General features: G+C 39.3%; 1 protein-coding gene across 1 annotated transcript in view; it reads right to left on the bottom strand.

Moving 5' to 3' along the window:
- Positions 1 to 11460: 11460 nt before the first annotated feature.
- The window catches only part of tbc1d17 (TBC1 domain family, member 17), a 33293-nt gene continuing 18904 nt past the window's right edge, over positions 11461 to 25849 (bottom strand). Inside the window, exons 11-17 of the mRNA XM_061981399.1 lie at positions 24475 to 24591; positions 24306 to 24406; positions 24129 to 24228; positions 23946 to 24043; positions 18163 to 18279; positions 18003 to 18089; positions 11461 to 12205 (exon numbers count right to left, since the gene is read on the bottom strand). Coding sequence (XP_061837383.1) covers positions 12035 to 12205; positions 18003 to 18089; positions 18163 to 18279; positions 23946 to 24043; positions 24129 to 24228; positions 24306 to 24406; positions 24475 to 24591 — 791 coding nt within the window. The 3' untranslated portion in view covers positions 11461 to 12034. The remainder of the gene's footprint in view (positions 12206 to 18002; positions 18090 to 18162; positions 18280 to 23945; positions 24044 to 24128; positions 24229 to 24305; positions 24407 to 24474; positions 24592 to 25849) is intronic.

Genomic DNA, 25849 nt, shown 5'->3' with positions numbered 1-25849 from the left:
TTTAAGCAATGACAGTTTTAAAGAAAAAAAACAGCCTGCATGGCAACTTTGTGTTATTAGAGTTAACATTGCAACTTTTTCTTGTAACATTCCACCTGTTTGCTCTTTTATTGCACTTTTTAAGTTATTTTTTTTAAAAATATTATTTTAGAATGTTCCGTTACATTTCACCTGTTTGCTGTTTTCTTCCACCTTTTTACGTTTGTTTTAAAGTATTTAAGAATGTTTCGTTACATTTCACTTGTTTGCTCTTTTATTTCACTTTTTTATGTTTGTTTTAAAGTATTTAAAAATGTTTCGTTACATTTCACCTGTTTACTGTTTTATTCCACTTTTTTATGTTTTTTTCCTTTTATTAACAGTATTTTTTAAATTGTCATTACATTTTGCCTGTTTACTTTTTTATTCCACTTTTTTACTTTAATTTTAAAAAACTTTAATAGTATATTTTTTTCATTACATTTTGCCTGTCTACTCTTTTACTCCACTTTTTAATGTTTAAAAAAAAAAAGTATTTTAGAATGTTCCGTTACATTTCACCTGTTTGCTGTTTTATTCCACTTTTTTATGTGTTTTTTTAAGTATTTAAAAATGTTTAATTACATTTCACCTGTTTGCTGTTTCATTCCACTTTTTTATGTTTTTTTTATTTTTTTAAATAATATTTTTTAACTTTTTTATTACATTTTGCCTGTTTACTGTTTTACTTCACTTTTTGATGTTATTTTTTTTGAAGTATTTTAGAATATTCCGTTCCATTTCACCTGTTTGTTGTTTTATTCCACATTTTTATATACTTTTTTAAAGTATCTTAGAATGTTTCATTACATTTCACTTGTTTACTCTTTTACTCCACTTTTTTATTAGTTTATTTTTTATTTTTAATAATATTTTTTTAAATGTTCATTACATTTTGCCTCTTTACTCTTTTATTCCATTTTTGTTTGTTTGTTAAATAATACTTTAGAATGTTTCGTTACATTTCACCTGTTTGCTCTTTTATTCCACATTTTTACTTTTCTATTTTTATTTTTATTTTTTATAGTTGTCATTACATTTGCCTGTTTACTCTTTTACTCCTCTTTTTTATGTTTGAAAAAAAAAGTTTCACTTGTTTTGTGTTTTATTCCACTTTTTAATGGTATTTTTTTCTTTTCTTTTTTTTACAGTATTTTTTTTTAAAATGTTCATTACATTTTGCTTGTTTACTCTTTTACTCCTCTTTTTATGTTTAAAAAAGTTTCACTTGTTTTGTGTTTTATTCCACTTTTTTTAAGGTATTTAAAAAAAATTATAATATTTTTTTTAAATGTTCATTACATTTTGCCTGTTTACTCTTTTACACCTCTTTTTTATGTTTTAAAAAAAAAGTTTCACTTGTTTTGTGTTTTATTCCACTTTTTTTTTTATGGTATTTAAAAAAAATAATTGTAATAGTATTTTTTAAAATGTTCATTACGTTTTGCCCGTTTACTCTTTTACTCCTCTTTTTTATGTTTAAAAAAAAGTTTCACTTGTTTTGTGTTTTATTCCACTTTTTCTTTTAATGGTATTTTTTTCTTTTTTTTAATATTATTTTTAAAAATGTTCATTACATTTTGCTTGTTTACTCTTTTACTCCTCTTTTTTATGTTTAAAAAAAAAAGTTTCACTTGTTTTGTGTTTTATTCCACTTTTTTTAAATGGTATTTTTTGTCTTTTTTTAAATAGTATTTTTAAAAGGTTCATTACATTTTTCTTGTTTACTCTTTTACTCCTCTTTTTTATGTTTAAAAAAAAAGTTTTACTTGTTTTGTGTTTTATTCCACTTTTTTATGGTATTTTTTTCTTTTTTTTTATAGTATTTTTTAAAATGACACCTTGTTTTGGCGTAGAGTGATTTGGGAGTGTCATTTTCATATTTACTGCAGAAGTGTGTGCACATTCCGCCATCAAGCAGACGATATCAGAGAAAGAAGTCAATCCTGCACACGACTAAAGCGAGGATAATCCTGAGATGATCATCGGGGGAAAACGAGGCTTAAAGCTGTTGACAAGACGGCCGCCATTCAAGAGAAAGCAGATTGAGTTTGAATGAGCGGGTAAGTCATGGCCTCCCAGTCAAGTGGGGTCAGGCTGGGGTGGATGGCGGGGGGGTGCCTTAGGGAGGGCGTCACCCAGTGACAGATCGCCCGCTTGTTTAAGCGGCCTGCTAAATTCATACGTCGCAGCTGTATTCTAAAGCGGGACGAGAAAACAGCGGCGGCGCAGCCCAAAAGCAAGGGAGGGGGCCGGGGGGGTCCTGAGAAGGAGGCGTGGAGCCCCGCCCCTCATTTTCCAGTTCATTTCCCGGGACACTGGAGAACAGAGGTCCTATTTTGCCCGCTGCCATTCAAGGGGCACACAGACACCTGCTGGCGTGCGTGTTGGGGGTCAAAGTTGAAGCAGTTCACAAGTGAAGACGACGTGCGACGTCATCGCCTCCGGACACTTCATTAGGGACACATATGTTTTTGTTTTTGTCAATTACTTTGATGCCTCTTTCACACGTTTCAATTCATTTGAAACAATTTGAATACTTTTTCAAATCAAACTTGAATTTAATTTGATGCATGCTGGTCAGAGTTGGGTTAGTTACTGAAAACCAGTAACTAGTTACAGTTACTAGTTACTTTATTTCAAAAGTAACTCAGTTATTAACTCAGTTACTTACACCAAAAAGTAATGCGTTACTGTAAAAAGTAACTATTTAGTTACTTATTTTTTTCTTTTTCTTTTTTTAAAGCTCCCACTAATGCCCTTTTAGCCTTCATTTCAGTATTGTTATTGCACTGGAGAATAATACAATCTGTTGATCAACTCGACATGCATTTGCATCACTGAACTCTGCTAAGCAATGTGGTCGACATACAACACACAAAGACAAAGATATGTTTCAAAGGGCCAATTTATTTCAGGCCAGAACAAATTGACAAAACTATTTTAAATAGCTGCTACATAACATACATAAGTAACAAACCGCATAATAACAACATAGCTGTAAACCTAGCTTCACCCAAGGAAGGCACACGTGACATACACAAAGCCTAACCAGGCATTTTTTTTCTCTCAAGGAATTGTGAAATAAAATCACGTCTTCAGTGAAGCCCAGAACACTCTACACATTTCCCCACTTTTAGTTTAGAGAAAAGGAAAGATTTGCCTGGCCCACTAGGATCCCTCTTTATGTTTGTGAACTTTATAGTCTATACATTTAGAGTGATGTGATAATCAAACACTCTAGAAGTCTAGAATGAAAGGGGCAGCAGCACCAGCAAAAGGCACTTAAACGGGATTGAAGCCCGCAGTTGGAGACGTTTGAGTCAGTGAGGGACAGGAGGACACTGGACAAACTACTCGCCATCAGGGACTGATTGATTGATTGAAACTTTTATTAGTAGTTTGCACAGTACAGTACATATTCCGTACAATTGACCACTAAATGGTAACACCCGAATAAGTTTTTCAACTTGTTTAAGTCGGGGTCCACGTTAATCAATTCATGGTACAAATATATACTATCAGCATAATACAGTCATCACACAAGTTAATCATCAGAGTATATACATCATACTTGCCAACCCTCCCGGATTTTCCGGGAGACTCCCGAAATTCAGCGCCTCTCCCGAAAACCTCCCGGGACAAATTTTCTCCCGAAAATCTCCCGAAATTCAGGCGGACCTGAGTGATGTGTCGACAGCCTGTTTTCACGTCCGCTTTCCCACAATATAAACAGCGTGCTTGCCCAATCACGTTATAACTGTAGAATGATGGAGGGCGAGTTCTTGGTTTCTTATGTGGGTTTATTGTTAGGCAGTTTCATTAACGTCCTCCCAGCGCGGTAACAACACACAACAACAGCAGTCACATTTTCGTCTACCGTAAAGCAGTTTGTCTGCTGTAAACAGCAATGTTGTGACACTCTTAAACAGGACAATACTGCCATCTACTGTACATGCATATGTGACAATAACATCTACGGTGTTTAGAGAGTGCAGTGCACAACTGCGCACACAACAAGGAGACGAAGCAGAATGCATCATCAGAGAGGGTGTTCAGCATGGTTAGAACATTAGTGACAGAGAATAGAACCAGGATGGACAATTCAACCCTTAACTCAACAATGAGTAGATGAGTGTTATGTGTGTGTATATGTGTAAATGAATGAACACTGAAATTCAATCAAGTATTTCTCTTATTTTTATATATATATATATATATATATATATATATATATATATACACACAGGTAAAAGCCAGTAAATTAGAATATTTTGAAAAACTTGATTTATTTCAGTAATTGCATTCAAAAGGTGTAACTTGTACATTATATTTATTCATTGCACACAGACTGATGCATTCAAATGTTTATTTCATTTAATTTTGATGATTTGAAGTGGCAACAAATGAAAATCCAAAATTCCGTGTGTCACAAAATTAGAATATTACTTAAGGCTAATACAAAAAAGGGATTTTTAGAAATGTTGGCCAACTGAAAAGTATGAAAATGAAAAATATGAGCATGTACAATACTCAATACTTGGTTGGAGCTCCTTTTGCCTCAATTACTGCGTTAATGCGGCGTGGCATGGAGTCGATGAGTTTCTGGCACTGCTCAGGTGTTATGAGAGCCCAGGTTGCTCTGATAGTGGCCTTCAACTCTTCTGTGTTTTTGGGTCTGGCATTCTGCATCTTCCTTTTCACAATACCCCACAGATTTTCTATGGGGCTAAGGTCAGGGGAGTTGGCGGGCCAATTTAGAACAGAAATACCATGGTCCGTAAACCAGGCACGGGTAGATTTTGCGCTGTGTGCAGGCGCCAAGTCCTGTTGGAACTTGAAATCTCCATCTCCATAGAGCAGGTCAGCAGCAGGAAGCATGAAGTGCTCTAAAACTTGCTGGTAGACGGCTGCGTTGACCCTGGATCTCAGGAAACAGAGTGGACCGACACCAGCAGATGACATGGCACCCCAAACCATCACTGATGGTGGAAACTTTACACTAGCCTTCAGGCAACGTGGATCCTGTGCCTCTCCTGTCTTCCTCCAGACTCTGGGACCTCGATTTCCAAAGGAAATGCAAAATTTGCATGGTTGGGTGATGGTTTGGGGTGCCATGTCATCTGCTGGTGTCGGTCCACTCTGTTTCCTGAGATCCAGGGTCAACGCAGCCGTCTACCAGCAAGTTTTAGAGCACTTCATGCTTCCTGCTGCTGACCTGCTCTATGGAGATGGAGATTTCAAGTTCCAACAGGACTTGGCGCCTGCACACAGCGCAAAATCTACCCGTGCCTGGTTTACGGACCATGGTATTTCTGTTCTAAATTGGCCCGCCAACTCCCCTGACCTTAGCCCCATAGAAAATCTGTGGGGTATTGTGAAAAGGAAGATGCAGAATGCCAGACCCAAAAACGCAGAAGAGTTGAAGGCCACTATCAGAGCAACCTGGGCTCTCATAACACCTGAGCAGTGCCAGAAACTCATCGACTCCATGCCACGCCGCATTAACGCAGTAATTGAGGCAAAAGGAGCTCCAACCAAGTATTGAGTATTGTACATGCTCATATTTTTCATTTTCATACTTTTCAGTTGGCCAACATTTCTAAAAATCCCTTTTTTGTATTAGCCTTAAGTAATATTCTAATTTTGTGACACACGGAATTTTGGATTTTCATTTGTTGCCACTTCAAATCATCAAAATGAAATGAAATAAACATTTGAATGCATCAGTCTGTGTGCAATGAATAAATATAATGTACAAGTTACACCTTTTGAATGCAATTACTGAAATAAATCAAGTTTTTCAAAATATTCTAATTTACTGGCTTTTACCTGTGTATATATATATATATGAAATACTTGACTTGGTGAACTCTAGCTGTAAATATACTCCTCCCCTCTTAACCACGCCCCCAACCACGCCCCCCGACCACGCCCCCACCCCCCACCTCCCGAAATCGGAGGTCTCAAGGTTGGCAAGTATGATATACATTGAATTATTTACATTGTTTGCAACCCTGCCCACCCACTCCACCAGACAATACTCCAACAGGCTCCTTCAGCTTCGTTCCCACAGTGTTCGATTCAAGAACTCCATCCAGCTGTATAATCACTCGCCATACAGCAATAGATGATATCTGTCTATTACCTGACCGCTTCTATGTTAGCTACCTCTCTTTGTTTATAATGTATATTTTCTGCTGGATCTACTCTCTATTTTATGCTGCAGCTGTTACATATACTGTAATATTGTACATGGTAATTGTTATATATTGTATATATGATATAAAAATATAATAATGTAATATATCAGTATATATTACATACTGTATATCCAATATGTAAATATTACATATATGTTATATTTTATATTGCTACTATGGTACATTTTTAGTCTACTTTATACATGCATTATCCTTTCCATCCTTTTTAACTGAGCTACTGTGTGGAACAATTTCCCTTGTGGATCAATAAAGTTTGTCTAAGTCTAAGTCTATAGAAAACATGTTTCCTGTCTTCTTTGCTTCTCCTCTGGGAGAGAATATTCAGTGAGTAATGTCTTATGGCACTCAAAAGCATTACGACGTATTTGAACCTTTTTAGATGACAATGAACAGCAAAAATATTTTTTTTAGACCCCAAAATAGTTGAGGTTATTGTCTTTAATTCAAAATTGTCTCTCTTTTTCTTTTGGAGTTGTTCAGTCAAAAATACGGTTCCTTTAGTACAAGGGTGTCAAACTCTGGCCCGCGGGCAAAATCTGGCCCGCCGTGTAATTTCATTTGGCCCTTGAGGCAATATCAAATTAACATTAGAGCTGGCCCGCCGGTATTATACAGCGGCAGTGCCGCTGTAACACCGCATTCACCGCTAATACTCATACTTGCCAACCCTCACAAATTTCAGTGCCCCTCTCGAAAGTCTCCCGGGGCAACCATTCTCCCGATTTCCACCCGGACAACAATATTGGGGGCGTGCCTTAAAGGCACTGCCTTTAGTGTCCTCTACAACCTGTCGTCACGTCTGCTTTTCCTCCATACAAACAGCGTGCCGGCCCCTGTCACATGATATATGCGGCTTCTACACACACATAAGTGAATGCAAGGCATACTTGATCAACAGCCATACAGGTCACACTGAGGGTGGCCGCATAAACAACTTTAACACTGCTACAAATAAACGCCACACTGTGAAACCACACCAAACTGGAATGACAAACACATTTCGGGAGAACACTCGCACCGTAACACGACATAAACACAACGGAACAAATACCCAGAATCCCTTGCAGCGTTAACTCTTCCGGGACGCTACAATATACACCACCCGCTACCACCAAACCCCCCCCACCTGAGCCCCGAACATGAATGAACTAGCATCCAAGAAAAGATGGCAGGTATCTGGCTTGGGCACATCAGATTAGATCAGTGTGTCGCAAACTGAGCAGTAAAAAGGCCTGAATGGTTGATTTATTCATTGTTATTTTATTTTCAAATTTATTAGCCTGTGGAAAAAGTTTTAATGTTGATATTTGCCTCAGAAGGCTGCAAATAGAAAAGAGGCATTCCATTTTTTATTTACATTTTATTTAATATACCGTTGATTACCCCGGAAAAGAGCTGGACGAAGTGGCTGGGGAGAGGAAAGGCTGGGCTTCCCTGCTTAGGCTGCTGCCCCCGCGACCCGAACTCGGATAAGCGGAAGAAGATGGATGGATGGATGGATGGATGGATGGATGGATACCGTTGATGTTTTTTCATTTGTTTTTTGAAAGTTGATTTTGCACTATTAAGTTATATAAGCGTTGCTTGTTCCATATTCAGTGTTAAAGCAAATCAGTGTAGCAAACTGAGCAATAATTAACGTTTTATTCATGCACTTTCTCTTGCTACTTCAAGGCTTGAATGTTTGATTCATTCATTATTGTTATTTTATTTTCAAATGTATTATTAGCCTGTGGAAAAAGTTTATTTTATTTTATTTTATTAATATATATTATTATTATTATTATTATTTGAAACTCGATTTTGCATGTCACTATAAAGTTATATAAGCCTTGCTTGTTCAATATTCAATGCAAAACGTGTTTGGGTCCCTATTAAAAGGTTAATTTGTTCAACCTTGGCCCGCGGCTTTGTTCAGTTTTAAAATTTTGGCCCAGTCTGTATTTGAGTTTGACACCCCTGCTTTAGGAGTAGGTTTCCGTACGTTTTCTCGGAGACATCTCCCACAGTTGAGTCGGCCTCAGCGTTAACACTTAACGCTTCATTCATTTGAACAGGTGTACCGTCGCTTTAAGAGAAGCGCCGCACTGTGTTTTAACAGCGTTTAGAAAAAGTTCCACACTCACACGCGGTCACTGAATGGCCGCACTTTAAATACGACTTAGTGATGATTCGCCGTGTTTCAGGCTAGCGTCCCCTCCAGGGAGAGGCTTGGTGCCCCAGCGCATCCAATGTGATACAAAACGCCAATTAAATATCATGACATGATTGCACTCACCGGAGATGTCTCGTTGGAAGTGGTGCCTCGCATACATCTACTGATCTTACTTTAGAACACATGGATGGATTGCACCGGTCGCCCTAGAGGGGTGAGGGACCTCTCCAAGGTTTCTCACTGTCATCCCACTGGGTTGAGTTTTTCCTTGCCCTGATGTGGGATCTGAACCGAGGATGTCGTTGTGGCTTGTGCAGCCCTTTGAGACACTTGTGATTTAGAGCTATATGAATAAACATTGATTGATTGATTGATTGATTGTGGACATGCAGCTCCGTCATGCAGGTAATCAGCTGCAGGTGGAACATGCCAACATTTCACAGGAGTTGCCCAAAAGGTGTCCTTACCGTCCACCAAATATTTACTTGTGTCCTTTCCTCAATAAATCCAGGCTATTGATTCCTTTTTCCTTCTTGTCTTTTCCAGTAGAGGTTTTTACTTGTCAAGTGAAATTCCCCCTGCAGTCACTAAGACATTGGGTGTGGTCGATCGTAATAATAATAATGGATTAGATTTATATAGCGCTTTTCTAATGATATTGTCCAAACAATAAGCTTAGTCGCCTTATCACCTAAAACACAAAACTGACACAATCTGTTTTTGTCATTTTTTTGTAAATAAAAATATATAAATTGTTGCGAGTTGTCGTGATTAAATGTAATATGTTTATGTGTGCATGGCATGGAGGTTTTTTCCCACTCCAGACTAGGCCCCCTTAGGAGCCCAGTCTAGATTGTATTTTTTTACTCATCTTCTTCCCCAGCGTTTTACCTTTTTCCCCACCTTTTACGGGGCGCCTCGTGGCGACCCATCGGCGTTCCTGTTCTGTAACCCTGTACACTAGGGGTCCCCAAACTACGGCCCGCGAGCCGGATACGGCCCCCCAGCCTCCAAAATCTGGCCCGCGGGAAATCCCAAGTAAAAAAAAAAAAAACAAGACGGTAGAAAATGGACTAGTAAGGACAAATTAAAAAAATAATACGAAAAAAAAATTTAAAAAATGTTTGTATTATTTTTTTAATTTGTCCTTACTAGTCCATTTTCTACCATCTCCTAGCCACTCAGGCAAATCAAATTGTCTAAAAATGCATTTTACCATCGATAACGTGACATGCAGCAAGTGTGCTCTTTAAGTCAATTAGTGCGCGAGGAATATATATGTATGAATACTGTCGGAGGCAGATATTTACATATATCCGAATTTAAGTTGTACTTCTTCCATTTCTTTGTCATATTTGAAAACAGCACGTGTTTTCCATTTCTTCTCTTGCTGCTCTGTCTGCAAGTAAACTGTGTGTTAACCTTGAGTTCTTTGGAATGTGTTTTGACTAGCATTTGTTTTGTCTACAGAGATGGGACGAGGGAGAGGGTGGTGGGATCGTGAAGACAGACCATTTTTGGGAGGCAATAGGATGTTCTAGGGTTAGACTGGTCTCAATCAAAATGTATATTGGCAAAGCTTTGAGAATATACAACAAAATACCTATTCTGTCTCTGGTGGTTTTTCAACTCAGCTTTAAGTGTCGGAAAGAACTTGGGAGCGAATTGTGACTTGAATTCCCTGGGAGGAACAACTGGTCCAAAACGCAACAATACATATATATATATATATATATACATATATATATATATATATATATACACATATACATATATATATATACATATATATACATATACATATATACACACATACATATTTACACATATACATATATATATACATATATACACATATACATATATATACATATATACACATATATATACACATATACACATATATATACACATATACATATACATATATATACACACACATACATAGACATATACACACACACACACACACACATATATACACATTTACATATACATATACACACACACACACACATTTACATATTATATATATATATATATATCTATATATATATATATATATATATATATATATATATATATATATATATAGCGCGGCCCCCAGCCAAATTGTTTTACCCCAATGCGGCCCCGGAGTCAAAAAGTTTGGGGACCCCTGCTGTACACAGTTTGTCTAATCTTGAACGGGTTTGTGCTGAAAACATAGTTTCGTTGTACTTGTTGCAATGACAATAAAGACCTATCCTATCCTAAATGTGGCCCCTGTATACTTTGACTGTTCAGTGTGCGGCCCTTAGTGGAAAAAGTTGGGACACCCCATCCATCCATTTTCTACTGCCTGTCCTTTTTTGGACAAAAAGAGGATAAAACATCCCCCATTTTTTAAAACTTTATATTGACATATAGACTTGAAGTTGATCTAGATTAAAGTCTTGAATAATAAATTAAAAAAAAAAACAGTAATATATAACTTATTTTCAAAAATTTTATGAATCAGGGTACCTGGGACCAAATTTGGGGAGAGCCTTCAAAGTAAAAAAAATATATATACATATTGGTTTTGGAAATGAAAATATCAAAATGGACTCCGCATGCTTTATTTTTTATTGTGTGGCCCTCAGGTGGAAAAAGTTTAGACGCCACTGTTCTGACGTCTTACAAATGTTGGCTCTGGTGTGACTTTTGCTGTGACGGTACCGGAAGAGCAGCAAAAAAACCTGTCATCAATTTATTTTAATCTAATACTGCATAAAGTCAAACCCCCTGGCGCTGTTTTGTACTGTTTCTGTACTTGTTTTGATTATTATTGTTTTTTGATTGTATGTAAATGTTGAATTTTATAAATAAAGGTTTTGAAAAAAAAAAATGAAAAAAAAAGTTTAACAACACAACAATTATTAAAGTAAAAAAATAAAAATAAAAATACTGCATAAAGTTGTAAATCTGCATTCTTCCCTGTACGGTCAAGCCTACTTTGCTGTGATTGGTCAGGTGTTCGAGGGTCGTTCCAGGAAGTAGACCTCGACCTCGACGACATCTTTCAAAATAAGACGCCGCTGCTTCATCAACCTTTTTTATTCGGTAGTAACGAGCAGACGGCAAAGAAGGTTAAAATAATGTGAACTCTATAAAGGCATGCACATCATACTTTGCATAGGCTCCATCGCACAGTACGCAAAAAGTCCTTCATTAACGTCTTCTTCCCTTTGTAGGAGACACACAAGACCACGTATAAGAGCAGCATCAATGGAAAAGAGAGGATGAGGAGGAGAGAGAGAGAGAGCACAGTGACTGACATTCGTGGGCGTGACTCCACATCGCCTCCTACTGCTGACGCACAGCAATAACTACGCTCAAAACACAGAAATCATCCCAAAAAAAAAAAGAGCATAAAAATAAACGCAGCAAGAATAAAAACAAAAGAAAAATTATGCAAAATTAAAAAACAAGCATATTTTCCCTGTGATGTTTTTTTAATACTGGTTTTGGTTTTGGATCATTTCTGTGTTTGGGCGTTGCTCTGCGTCCGCCATATTAAAACAAACAAACAAACAAACAAACAAACAAAAAGAGTCTCCTCAGAGGCTTTTGTAGTTAATGTTTTTGGTGATACACACACTTCTTGGTGGCTGGTTTACGAGCGGGGGGGAGAAGGGGAAGGAGGGGGAGAGGGAGGAGCGCATGCGGCGTCACACGATTGGCCGAGGGGACGCTGCGTCTCGCTAACCTGGGAGTCGGAGCTCTCGTCCTCGGAGCTGGACGGCACGTAGAGGCCCAGGACCTCCTGCACCTTGAGGGGGAGCTCCTGGAGAGAAGAGGGGAAGGATGGCGATCGGGTTATGGCTGCTAGGGGGCGGGGCTTACTCGTCAAGCCTGCACCTCCTAACATTTTCAATTTTTGAATGTACAACTGTTTGTTTATGTAAAACTGTTTGTTTATTGTATTGACCACTGACCAAAAAAATAATAAACAAAAAGATACACCTGAAGCACAGGTGTGCGGGAATTTTCTCGACCTATGGTAGCACACCTGTACACGCCCACATGTTTTATTTGTTTGTCTGAGGGTCCCCACAATGGATACCATCTTCTTCAGCCTTTAGTACTAAATTATTGTAGCAAAACTAGCGATTGTTTGCTCATTTTAGCTCACTTGTCGGTGGCAACGACGGTTTAGTGCTAGCTGGTGTTTGTGTGGCTTCTCACTAGGGTTGCGCGATGGAGACGATATAGGAGGGGTGTCCAAAGTGCGGCCCGGGGGCCACACATTTTAAAAATAACATTAAAAAAATTATTAAAAAAACAAAACAGAAAAAAGTGGAATAAAGGAGCAGACAGGTGAAATGTAACCATACAAAGTTGCAATTTGACTAATAACACAAAGGTGTTTTTTTTCTTTAAAACTGTCATTGCTCAAAAAATAATAATGAATCAAAATCAATGTTGTTATGAATTATTGATGTTTTACTTCATATCAACTATTCCACTTTGAAATACTTTTTGGGGAAAATATTGCATATTTTGTGTGTTTGCCATAACAAAACTTTGTTTTCTGTGACAAAAAGGGTATCAAACAAACAAACAAACAAAACAGATAGTTGACAGATAGATCTCAGTTGATCTAGATCAGGGGTGCTCATTACGTCGATCGCGAGCTACCGGTCGATCTCGGAGGGTGTGTCAGTCGATCACCAGCCAGCCATTAAAAAAATAGTCCTAAAAATGAGGATCATAAATCTTCACTATGACGTCACTTTCGTCACTTGATTGACATTCACGGCACCCGAGGGTCTTCTGAGATGACGCTGGCTGCTGCCAGCTCATTAAAATTACCGACTGGAAGGCGAGAAACACTTTATTTCTACAGACTCTGGCGCGTACCTGTCGTCAACTCCAAAGACCGACTGCACAGTTGCACAATAAAAGCGCTACTTCCTCCTGCCTGCGCTACCAAAATAAGAGTCTCAGAAAGCTGGCGTGCACAAGCTAGCAAGCTACGGAGTTTGCCGACAATGTATTTCTTGTAAAGTGTAAACAAAGGAGTACGGAAGCTGGATAAATAAAATGCCAAAAACCAACCACTTTCATGTGGTATTGGACAGAAAGGAGGACTTTTTTTCTCCTCCATTCGAAAATGCGGACCTTATTAGCACTACTGTCTGATTCCAATCAATGCAAGTCATCACAATCAGGTAATACACTAACTTATATTCTTGTCTTCATGAAAGAAAGGAATCTATATGTGTTAAACATGCTTGTATTATCTCTAAACACTTTTAACTTATTAACAATATTAACTATATGTGTTAAACATGCTTGTTTTATCTTTAAACACCTTTAACTTATTACCAATATTAACTATAAGTGTTAAACATGCTTGTATTATCTTTAAACACCTTTAACTTGTTAACAATATTAACTATATGTTAAACATGCTTGTATTATCTTTAAACACCTTTAACTTGTTAACAATATTAACTATGTGTTAAACATTCTTGTATTATCATTAAACACCTTTAATTTATTAACAATATTAACTATATGTGTTAAACATGCTTGCATTATCACTAAACATCTTTAACTTGTTAACAATATTAACTATATGTGTTAAACATGTTTGCATTATCTTTAAACACCTTTAACTTAACAATATTAACTATATGTGTTAAACATGCTTGTATTATCATTAATCACCTTTAACTTGTTAACAAAAACATATGTTTCATAAATAAGTAAATATAAATTATATATATGAATGAGGTAGATCCCCACGACTTGATCAATTGAAAAGTAGCTCGCCTGCAGAAAAAGTGTGAGCACCCCTGATCTAGATCAGAGGTCCCCAAACCTTTTGACTCGTGGGCCGCTTTGGGTTAAAAAAATTTGTCCAGGGGCCGGGCTATGTGTGTGTTAAAGTTAAAGTACCAATGATTATCACACACACACTAGGTGTGGCGAAATTATGTGTGTGTGTGTGTATATATACATATATATATATTCCTCACGCACTAATTGTCTAAAAAAGTGCGCACTTGCCGCACGCTTGCTGTCGCACGAGCGCGATGATGTCACGTTATCTATGGAAAAATGCATTTTCAGACAATATGATTTGCCTGATCGGCTAGGAGACCCCGAGAGTAGCAAGCGGTAGAAAATAGATTAGAAAGGACACTTTTTTTTTTTTAACTTGAGACTTCCCGTGGGCCGCTGGCGGGCCGTATTCGTAGTTAGGGGACCATTGATCTAGAGATTTAAGAGTTGAAAGTAAAAAAAAAAAAAAAGTAATGTTTTTATTTTTACTTTTATGAGTGGGGGCCGTTGGATTCCCAACAATTTTACTGAGATTTAAAAACAACAACATTTTTAAATAATAATGTATTAGGTGTTTGAAGTAAAAAAAGAAAAAGAAAAAAATAATAACACTTTTATGAGTCGTTTTGGATTCCCAGGAATTTTAGTGGGATTTAAAAAAAACTGTCATTACCAAAAAAGAATGATGAATTAAATCAATGCTGTTATCTTTTATTGACCTATTTAAGGCTCCATCATATATTCCACTTAGAACTTTTTTGGGGGGAAATACTGCATATTTTGTGTTTTTTCCATAAAAAACAGGGTTTTCTTTGACAAAAAAAGGCATAAAACATAAAAAAATGTTGAATAATAACTAAAACAATATTAATATAGGACTTATTTTTTAAATTTTTATGACTGAGACCCTTTCAAAAAAATATATATATATTAGAGATGCGCGGTTTGCGGACACAACCGCGGAGTCCGCGGATTATCCGCGGATCGGGCGGATGAAATAAAAAAAAAGAAGATTTTATCCGCTCGCGGGTAGGGTCGGGCGGATTAATTAGATTTTTTTTTTTTTTTTTTTTTTTTTTTTGCGGGTGGCAGTTAAACCAATTCGGAAATATATATACATAGTTAAATGTTGTTACCCACATACGAAAAACGAGCAGGCACCTGCAGCATATGCCACAACAGAAGAAAAAAAAAGAAAAGAGATGGACACTTTTACGGAGCGGAGAAGGGACGCCTCGCCGGGGTCCGGGACCGAGGCCCCTTCCCCCGAGAGGGCCCCACCGGGAGCCGTAGTTGAGGCGATCCGCGAGAAGGGCCCGACGCACGTCCAGGGTCACTACCGCGCCCACCGCACCGACACCCCGCCTCGTCCGCTTTCGCCGCGGCCGGCGTCACGCGCAGCAGGTAAGCAGCTTACCTGCCCGCCACCCCCGTGGCCGGGGGCTCGTAACATGGGTCACTCCGCGCGCTCCGCCCGCGCAGCTTACCTGCTTGCCACCCCTGTCGTGACAGCGTGGCACGCGAATGTCTGTGCATTGGATCAGTCTCCTTTCTTTAACAGGCAAAAGCTTTATAACCTCACCATACCTGCCAACTTTTAAATCAGAAAAACCTAGTAGCCAGGGTCCAAGGGCCGCAGGCCCCGGTAGGTCCAGGACAAAGTCCTGGTGGAGGGTTCAGGGCTTCGCCCCCCGACGCAAAATGATTATTAGCATTCAGACAGGTTAAAATGTTGCTAAAACCATCACTTTTCTATCAGTCACAGTGACTTTTCAAAACAAAAATATTACAGCAAAAATCATATGGGTTGATTGACATGTTTATTCTGTAAGCTAACTTCAATAGTTTGAAATTATTTTGACAGTTAATGCCAGTTATCCTGTCAACCTTTCACAAGACTTCAATTTGTTAATTGAAAGTATAAATAGTATAAACACTTTTAACAGTATGTCGTGCTGTGAAATACAGCCGACAGGATTGCGCATGCAGGTGCAGGAGAACAAAGGACTTATTTCATTTAAGGTTTGTGATAAACCATCAAACTCATTCGTTAAAAGGACTCTATAGTAATATAAAGCGAATTTTTCTGGACATTATCATGCAAGAAAAGTTTATTTTTGGGATCGCGATCACCGCGTAATGATTTTTAAAGGTTGCATTACAAACATGTAACTGTCCCATGTGATCAGCCAGTGCGATTGGAAGTCCATGCTCAATTATTGCCTCCGTAAATAAAACTTCGGCATTTATCACATCCAAAGAATCTGTTTGGGCGACGAAAAACGTTGAAAGTTTTCCACTTGTATCGCTAGCAACGGCATTAGACTTGTGTTTTTTTGTCCCAACGTGGTCTTTTACATCGCTAATTCCTCCGTGTCCGATCGAAAAATCTTGTCTGCACAAGGTGCAATTCGCGTAGTTTTCACCCTTTTTAAAAAAAAATTAATATTAGATATATAACAACGGGCGGATGGCGGGCGGGTGCAGTTCTGATCAAACGTTACATCGGGTGGATGGCGGATGGTTGACGACTTTCTGACGCGGTTGCGGATGAAATAATTGCCTATCCGCGCATCTCTAATATATATATAGTGAATTGGTTTTGAAATAGAAAATATCAAAATGGTCCCTGCATGGTTTAATTTTTCAGTCTGCGGCCCTCAGTGGAAAAAGACACCCCTGATATAAAAGATTTACATTTGGCCGACAATAGAGATGTTTTAATTTTGATGACACATTCTCGTAGTGTTTGACAGCGACAAGCGAATTGCTACCTAGCTAGCGGCTAACATCCCTTGACAGTAAGAAGCCACTTCCAAGTCACTAACCCTCACTATATAGTAGCAAATAAAGTATTTTTTTACAAGTATTATTATCACTGGAGTACAAGGTATAGCTAAAGATGCTACAATAGGAGGATACAGTAAGATAAACCTCGTGAATGTAAACAGAGGCGGGCGGCGGATCAACACAAATATTGACAGTAACGATACCAAGAATAGTACCAGTATCAGGTCGATACTACAGTGGTAAAAACGATACTTTTTACAATCACAAAATAGTTTTTTGTTACTGTTTACAAATCCAGGAAATACGTTCCTGGACACACTTTAATCAGAGCCAATTGTAGTTTTTGTTTATTATTGACTTATGTGATAAAAAATAAAAAATAAAAAATAAAAATTTTTAATTGATATTATCAAAATGCCGTCATGTATGTTTCCTACAAGGATGACGTATAGCTAAAAATGCTAAAATACAAACCATAGGAGGATACTGTAAGCCATGCTAACCGCTAAGCTAGAGATCCTGAATGTAAACAGAGCCAGGCAAATCGACACAAATAACAATAACAAGTATCAGTATCAGGTCGATACCACAGTGGTTCCGGCAATTTTTTTTGTATGATCACAAAATTGGTTTTTGCTGCTTTTGTTATTGTTTACAAATTTGGAAATAAATTCCTCGACAAGGGAAGACTTTAAGGGCAAAATCCAAAGGATTGAAATCAGAGCCAATTGTAGTTTTTGTTTACTATTGACTTGGCTCCAAATATTGTCTGTAATAAAAGAGAATAAGGAAATAACTTTAAGATTGAATTGATATTATTACCCTGCCATCCTGTGTTTTTGTCTGATTGTGATGAAAATTGAATGATTGGTATGACCAATACTGACCCTGTAGCTACTTGGTATCAGATCGATACCCAAATTTGTAGTATCACCCAAACAACAGAAGAATAAGTGCTTCTTAAAATTCAACAGCCTGCATCTATAGGGCTGTGATATCACCTTGCACTGCAGCAGCTGCAGGTAGATGGCCTCAGCTCCACGCAGCATGCTCTGCAGGTCCAACTTCATGGTCAGCTCATTAATGTGCTGCAAAGGGAAAGAAAGAGGAAGAGGATGAAGAGGAGGGCGACGCCGGGGTGTCTCGGGCGCGCAGACGCACCTTTAGGATAGTGTTGAAGTCATGGTCGGAGCCAATCAGCTCTCCTCTCTGCGACTGCAGGATGGCGCAGGCGATCAGCAGGTGGAAGTTGTCGCAGGGCAGGCGAGTCCACATCACCTGAGGAAGCAAATATTATCATTATTGTTTAATATTAATATCTCCGGGTACGTCAGCTTCCTCCCCCTGCACCAAAATATGCATGTTAGGTTCTAGGGTTGTACGGTATACCGGTATTAGTATAGTACCGCGATACTAATGAATCATATTCGGTACTATACCGCCTCTAAAAAATACCGGTATTTCTCCTTCCCCAGCCCCCTCGTCACATCGTGTCATTGCTGGTTTACGAGCAGAGGAGCATGTTCGGCAGCGCACAATCAAGCAGACACAGTGTGTAGACAGAAAAGTGAGAATGGACGCATTTTGGCTTAAAAACTAAAGATAAAGGTGAAGTTATAACACTGAAACAGGAAGAGGTGCTTTAAGACATGGCTAGCTAGGTAGCGGCTAAAGTCCAGCCGCAGTCGGCAGTGTTTTAGCTACTTCTTAAATCACTAATCCTTGTCTCCATGGCGACAAGTGTAAACAAATGCCATGTGTACGATAGCTCACTGGTGTCACAATGTCAACAAATGCCAAGGGTGGATCCACACCTGACATCTACTGTAATGAAACCAAGTACAGGAGCGTATCTAGTCGATACTACTATGATTACATCGATATTGTTTAGCATCACAAAATCTTTTTTCATTTAAAAAAAAAAAAAGTATATTATGTTTATAAACTCAGGAAATATGTCCCTAGACTAGAGATGCGCGGTTTGCGGGCACAACCGCGGAGTCCGCGGATTATCCGCGGATCGGGCGGATGAAATTTAAAAAAATAAGATTTTATCCGCGTGCGGGTCGGGTCGGGCGGATCAATTAGATTTTTTTTTTTTTTTTTTTTTTTTTTTTTTTGCGGGTGGCAGTTAAACCAATTCGGAAATATATACACATAGTTAAATGTTGTTACCCACATACGAAAAACGAGCAGGCACCTGCTGCATATGCCACAACAGAAGAAAAAAAAAGAAAAGAGATGGACACTTTTACGGAGCGGAGAAGGGACGCCTCGCCGGTGTCCGGGACCGAGGCCCCTTCCCCCGAGAGGGCCCCACCGGAGCCGTAGCTGAGGCGATCCGCGAGAAGGGCCCGACGCATGTCCAGGGTCACTACCGCGCCCACCGCACCGACACCCCGCCTCGTCCGCCTTCGCCGCGGCCGGCGTCACGCGCAGCAGGTAAGCAGCATACCTGCCCGCCACCCCCCGAAATTCACATTTCTATCACAATTATCATACTGTAAACATGGTAAGCTAACTTCATTAAAATTAATAGTCCTGTCAATAGCATGGAATTACAATTCAAATGTAGTTTTTTTGTAAGCCTTTCATAAGAATTCAAAATATGAAAAATTAATGAAAATTAATTTAAGCCATCAGACACTTTGAAAAGTGGCACATCACATCTCTAATGTAATCATTTGAACTTTTCAACAGAAATAGCACTGCAAAAATATTAAGGACATACTTCTGTATTTTGGTAGTTATGCTGTCAACATTTAACAAGATTTCTTCAACTTGGACTTGAAAGCATAAATAGTATAAACACTTTTAACAGTATGTCGTGCTGTGAAATACAGCCGACAGGATTGCGCACCACACAGGAAGCAAGGCCAAAGTGCATGCAGGTGCAGGAGAAGAAAGGACTTCTTTCATTTAAGGTTTGTGATAAACCATCAAACTCATTCGTTAAAAGGACTCTATAGTAATATAAAGCGAATTTTTCTGGACATTATCATGCAAGAAAAGTTTATTTTTGGGACCGCGATCACCGCGTAATGATTTTTAAAGGTTGCATTACAAACATTTAACTGTCCCATGTGATCAGCCAGTGCGATTGGAAGTCCATGCTCAATTATTGCCTCCGTAAATAAAACTTCGGCATTCATCACATCCAAAGAATCTGTTTGGGCGACGAAAAACGTTGAAAGTTTTCCACTTGTATCGCTGGCAACGGCATTAGACTTGTGTTTTTTTGTCCCAACGTGGTCTTTTACATCGCTAATTCCTCCGTGTCCGATCGAAAAATCTTGTCTGCACAAGGTGCAATTCGCGTAGTTTTCACCCTTTTTTTTTTAAATTAATGAAAAACCGTATTTTTTATCACTGCACCCGTAACCCGGAATAGGTTGATGAAAACCGTACGAATTACGGGAAAACCGCAGTAGTTGGCAGGTGCCTCACTAATGCCTTGCATCGTCTATATTAGATATAACGGGCGGGTGCGGGCAGATGGCGGGCGGATGCAGTTCTATTCAAACGTTACATCGGGTGGATGGCGGATGGTTGACGACTTTCTGATGCGGTTGCGGATGAAATATTTGCCTATCCGCGCATCTCTAGTCCCTAGACACATGAGGACTTTGAATATGACCAATGTATGATCCGACTTGTCCAGGGTGTACCCCGCCTACCGGCCGAATGCAGCTGAGATGGGCTCCAGCGACCCCCCGCGACCCCGAAAGGGACAAGCGGTAGAAAATGGATGGATGATCCTGTGACGACTTGGTATCGGATTGATACCTAAATTTGTGGTATCATCCAAAACTAATGTAAAGTATCAAACAACAGAAGAATGAGTGATTATTACATTTTAACAGAACAATTTCCCTTGTGGATCATTAAAGTTTGTCTAAGTCTAAGTGTAGATAGAACATGTTAAACAAGAAAGTAAGCAGATATTAACAGTAAATAAACAAGTAGATTAGTAATTCATTTTCTACAACTTGTCCTTAATAATTTTGACAAAATAATAGAATGATAAATATGCAATATGCAATATCTTACTGCATATGTCAGCAGAATAATTAGGAGCCTTTGTTTGCTTACTACTAAAAGACAAGTTGTCTTGTATGTTCACTATTTTATTTAAGGACAAACTTGCAATATGAAACAAATGTTTAATGTACTGTAAGATTTTTTGTTAAAATTAGGCCGATAATGCCATTTTTTGTGGTACCTTTTATTTAGAAAAGTATTGAAAAGTACAGAAATACATTTTGGTACCGGTACCAAAATAATGATATCGGGACAACATTATTAGGTTCACTGGATATTAGTGGCGGGCCGTGCGTTCCCCACCGAGGCCTTCAGTGATGCCCCACTTCAATAAATACCTCTCAAAATACCATAATTCCTGTCACCCCATGACCACGGCTGGAGAAATACAACACGGAAACACATTAGCGCACTACTTCGCATTGAATCACCTCAACAGTGTACAAAAACGGGCTATTTTTCAGCGCATTTATTCAACCCGCATCAGCAAATTAAAACATATCTTACGTGGTAGTGTCCAAAAAAAGATAACATATTAAATGTGAAAAAAATAAAGATATAAAATATTTGAACTCACAATTTGTAGCACCCATCCGATGCCGTATATGCTAGTGGTACCGCTCATAGTTGGTCGATTCGAGTGAAACCATTTTACCGCTCTTGTCTCACAAGATCTGGTTTCTCTTTAAATATCCTTCTTGAAAATGGCACTGCAAATATATATCTGCCACCTACTCAACAGTTTGCTCTCCTTCTTTGTGGGCTTAATAAGTGAGCACCACTGATTTCTCCGCTGGCCGGGTATGGCTGTGGTGCCACTTCGTGCTTTCCTAAATCACAAATCTCGTGATTGGATACTAACTTGGGAGGGACAAATGAGTATCCAATCACAGTCGTGTTTAACGTAAGGCTACCTAGATGGGCTACGGTCAACAACTCGTGATCTGATTGGCTATCGCAACGGTTTGAGTTTATTTCGAACATGCATGCATAAAACATGATATGTCACAATTTCCAGTTTCTCTATTCACCATGTTCGAAAAGGAGTAGGAAGAAGCAGAGCTTATTTAATCCTACCCTTTTTCCTTAAAAAATTGCAGCGCTTTACACTTTTGTTCACTTCCTGTTCTCAATTTATTCACAATGTACTCCATAAGTATAAACATAAATAAATCATGATCATTTATGTTATATTTTATATGGTGAGATAAATAAGATTATCTAGAAAATTAATGGATGGATGAAATAAATTCAGAATGTTTAGCATGGTTCCTCTTCTTTGTACTTTGTAAACACTACGTTTGAAGAGTTTCTTGAATTGGATCATATTAGTACATTGTTTGATTTAATTGCTTAATCCATTCCATTATTTAATTCCACATGCTGATATACTGAAGGTCTTAAGTGTTGTACGTGCATACAAATGTTTTAAATTAAAATGTTCTATCTGTCACACTGTCTATCAACTGTATGTCCTCCGTTCGTTTACACTGCACAGCCGCCGCTAATGTTGATTCAGAAGGCCTCCGGCAGAATTCATACACGGCTGGCAACAAGCTAGCTCAATTCCGATTGGATAAAAGTTCTAACATAAAACAGAAAACACTGGAACTTAATATGACAAGAAGAGAATATGATGAATACTTTTATATACTTAAAAATAAAATTAACTTTTATTAATTTATGATTATGGTCTACTGCTGGAGAGAGTAACTTGTCCATGGTGTGAATGTCCTAAAGGGGAACTGCACTTTTTGGGGGGAATTTTGTCTATCATTCCATCATGTAAGACAAGGCACATATGTCTTTCTTTTTTATGCATTCTAAATCGTAAAAAAACACTAGCAAGAAGCGGCTAACAATGCAGGTAATGGGGATTAGATCCAACAATGTTTTATACAAACACTGTAAGTATACTGTATATGTAACATACTAATAGGCAAATTCATAATAACATGTAATATTTACTTATTTTGGTCATTTTAAGCGGGTGGAACAGGGGTTAGTGCATGTGCCTCACAATACGACGGTCCTGAGTAGTCCTGAGTTCAATCCCGGGCTCGGGATCTTTCTGTGTGGAGTTTGCATGTTCTCCCCGTGACTGCGTGGGTTCCCTCCGGGTACTCCGGCTTCCTCCCACCGCCAAAAACATGCACCTGGGGATAGGTTGATTGGCAACACTAAATTGGCCCTAGTGTGTGAATGTGAGTGTGAATGTTGTCTGTCTATCTGTGTTGGCCCTGTGATGAGGTGGCGACTTGTCCAGGGTGTACCCCGCCTCCTGCCCGAATGCAGCTGAGATAGGCTCCAGTACCCCCCGCGACCCCAAAAGGGACAAGCGGTAGAAAATGGATGGATGGATGGTCATTTTAAGCATCATCATTTTTTCTTCATGTTGCAACATTTTCTTTTCCCTTCGACAACTATAAAATATGGCAGACTGAATGAGAGAAAACAAAGACTACTTTGGGACAAATGTTCAGAACCTTATATTTTTGAGCCTGAATCTACAGAGGATGGGCAACAAGTTTTAGAAGCTGAGTAATAAGCAGCAGTATTGCTAAGTGCTAAATGAGAAATACAAACTACCAATATAATAAAACAATCACCCACTGTACAGTGTCTGCTCTCACTGGGATGCCGACTGATGGGATGTTTATATCTTTCAGCACATGACTTCCGTTTCTAGCAAAAAAGTTAGCATGCTAATATTGGAATGCTAAATGGCCCACAGGCCACACTTTGGACACCCCTGCCACAGAATCTGATGCCTGTATTTTTTCATATCGGACATTGCTGTAGAATCTGGACACCCCAAATACAAAATGAGTGCTGGATAAAGCTAACGGACCGGATCCCAGGTGTACCTAATGTTGTGACTGCACACGGTACAGCGAGCTCACCTCCCACAGCAGGAGGATGTCCTCAAAGGAGAATTCTCTCTTAAACCAGATGAGCAGCCAGCGGAAACAGAAGCAAAGAGAGCCACTGTCCTGAGAATCTAAATAAATACAAATCATACATAAATATTTTCATATCTCCTTTGACAGTTTTAGTTTGGACTGTGAGAAGATGAGCGCACTCACCCAGGAAGTCGCACAGTTCCGGGTCGAGAGCCTTCAACAGGATGCTGAGCTGAAGGAGCTGCTGCTTCATGGCCTCCTGGGACTCTTCAAAGTTGTGGTGCTGCGGAGCGGAGCGGACATTTTACGTTTACTCACGAGGAAGTGATTATTCAACACGTCCGGTTTTTGAGCGCTCACCACCAGCTCCATGAAGCCCGTCAGACACCAGAAGGACTCCACCTCGTTCTGGGTGACGAACAGGAGAGGAGCGAGGAGGTCGCTCATGCCCTGCACGTACCCTGTGGACGGGGTCAAAGGTCAAATGGGGTCTCGACGCACGTCTGCACGGACGCTTCCCACCACTCACCCAGATCAAAGTTGTACATGCAGTAGGTCATCAGCACGTCGTGGAGGAGAGCCAGGCCTGGGTTGTCGTTCCCGGAGAAGAAGGTGTTGTGTCGGTCTGTCCTGTTGACGTCTCGCTCTATGACGCAACACACACACACACACATACTGGTTATTATTTGGAATGGGGACCAAGTTTTTGATCATCACTTGTGGGGACCACCCTTTCTACAGGTTGTGGAGGCATACAAAAATGAGGTAATATGGCCACTGCCCAGTTAGCTCATACACGTCTTTAAATCTCTGGATTGATGAAGTAATGTGCTGATCATTCTTACTGGGGACCTTGGGGAAAAATAGTTAAAGGGGAACATTATCACCAGACCTATGTAAGCGTCAATATATACCTTGATGTTGCAGAAAAAAGAACATATATTTTTTTTAACCGAATTTTGGCGAATTAAACTACTTTCTAATATTCGCTCTCGGAGCGATGACGTCACAACGTGGCGTCACATCGGGAAGCAATCCGCCATTTTCTCAAACACCGAGTCAAATCAGCTCTGTTATTTTCCTAGTTTCGACTGTTTTCCGTACCTTGGAGACATCATACCTCGTCGGTGTGTTGTCGGAGGGTGTAACAACACGAACAGGGACGGATTCAAGTTGCACCAGTGGCCCAAAGATGCGAAAGTGGCAAGAAATTGGACGTTTGTTCCGCACACTTTACCGACGAAAGCTATGCTACGACAGAGATGGCAAGAATGTGTGGATATCCTGCGACACTCAAAGCAGATGCATTTCCAACGATAAAGTCAAAGAAATCTGCCGCCAGACCCCCATTGAATCTGCCGGAGTGTGTGAGCAATTCAGGGACAAAGGACCTCGCTAGCACGGCAAGCAATGGCGGCAGTTTGTTCCCGCAGACGAGCGAGCTAAATCCCCTATCGACCCTAGCTTCCCTGGCCGGCTGACATCAACTCCAAAACTGGACAGATCAGCTTTCAGGAAAAGAGCGCGGATGAGGGTATGTCTACAGAATATATTAATTGATGAAAATTGGGCTGTCTGCACTCTCAAAGTGCATGTTGTTGCCAAATGTATTTCATATGCTGTAAACCTAGTTCATAGTTGTTAGTTTCCCTTAATGCCAAACAAACACATACCAATCGTTGGTTAGAAGGCGATCGCCGAATTCGTCCTCGCTTTCTCCCGTGTCGTTGGCTGTCGTGTTGTTTTCGTCGGTTTCGCTTGCATACGGTTCAAACCGATATGGCTCAATAGCTTCAGTTTCTTCTTCAATTTCGTTTTCGCTACCTGCCTCCACACTACAACCATCCGTTTCAATACATTCGTAATCTGTTGAATCGCTTAAGCCGCTGAAATCCGAGTCTGAA

Source organism: Nerophis lumbriciformis, linkage group LG24, assembly GCF_033978685.3.
Source record: "Nerophis lumbriciformis linkage group LG24, RoL_Nlum_v2.1, whole genome shotgun sequence".
In the NCBI taxonomy this organism is placed as follows: Eukaryota; Metazoa; Chordata; class Actinopteri; order Syngnathiformes; family Syngnathidae; genus Nerophis; species Nerophis lumbriciformis.
This window is presented reverse-complemented; position numbering and strand designations above follow the sequence as displayed.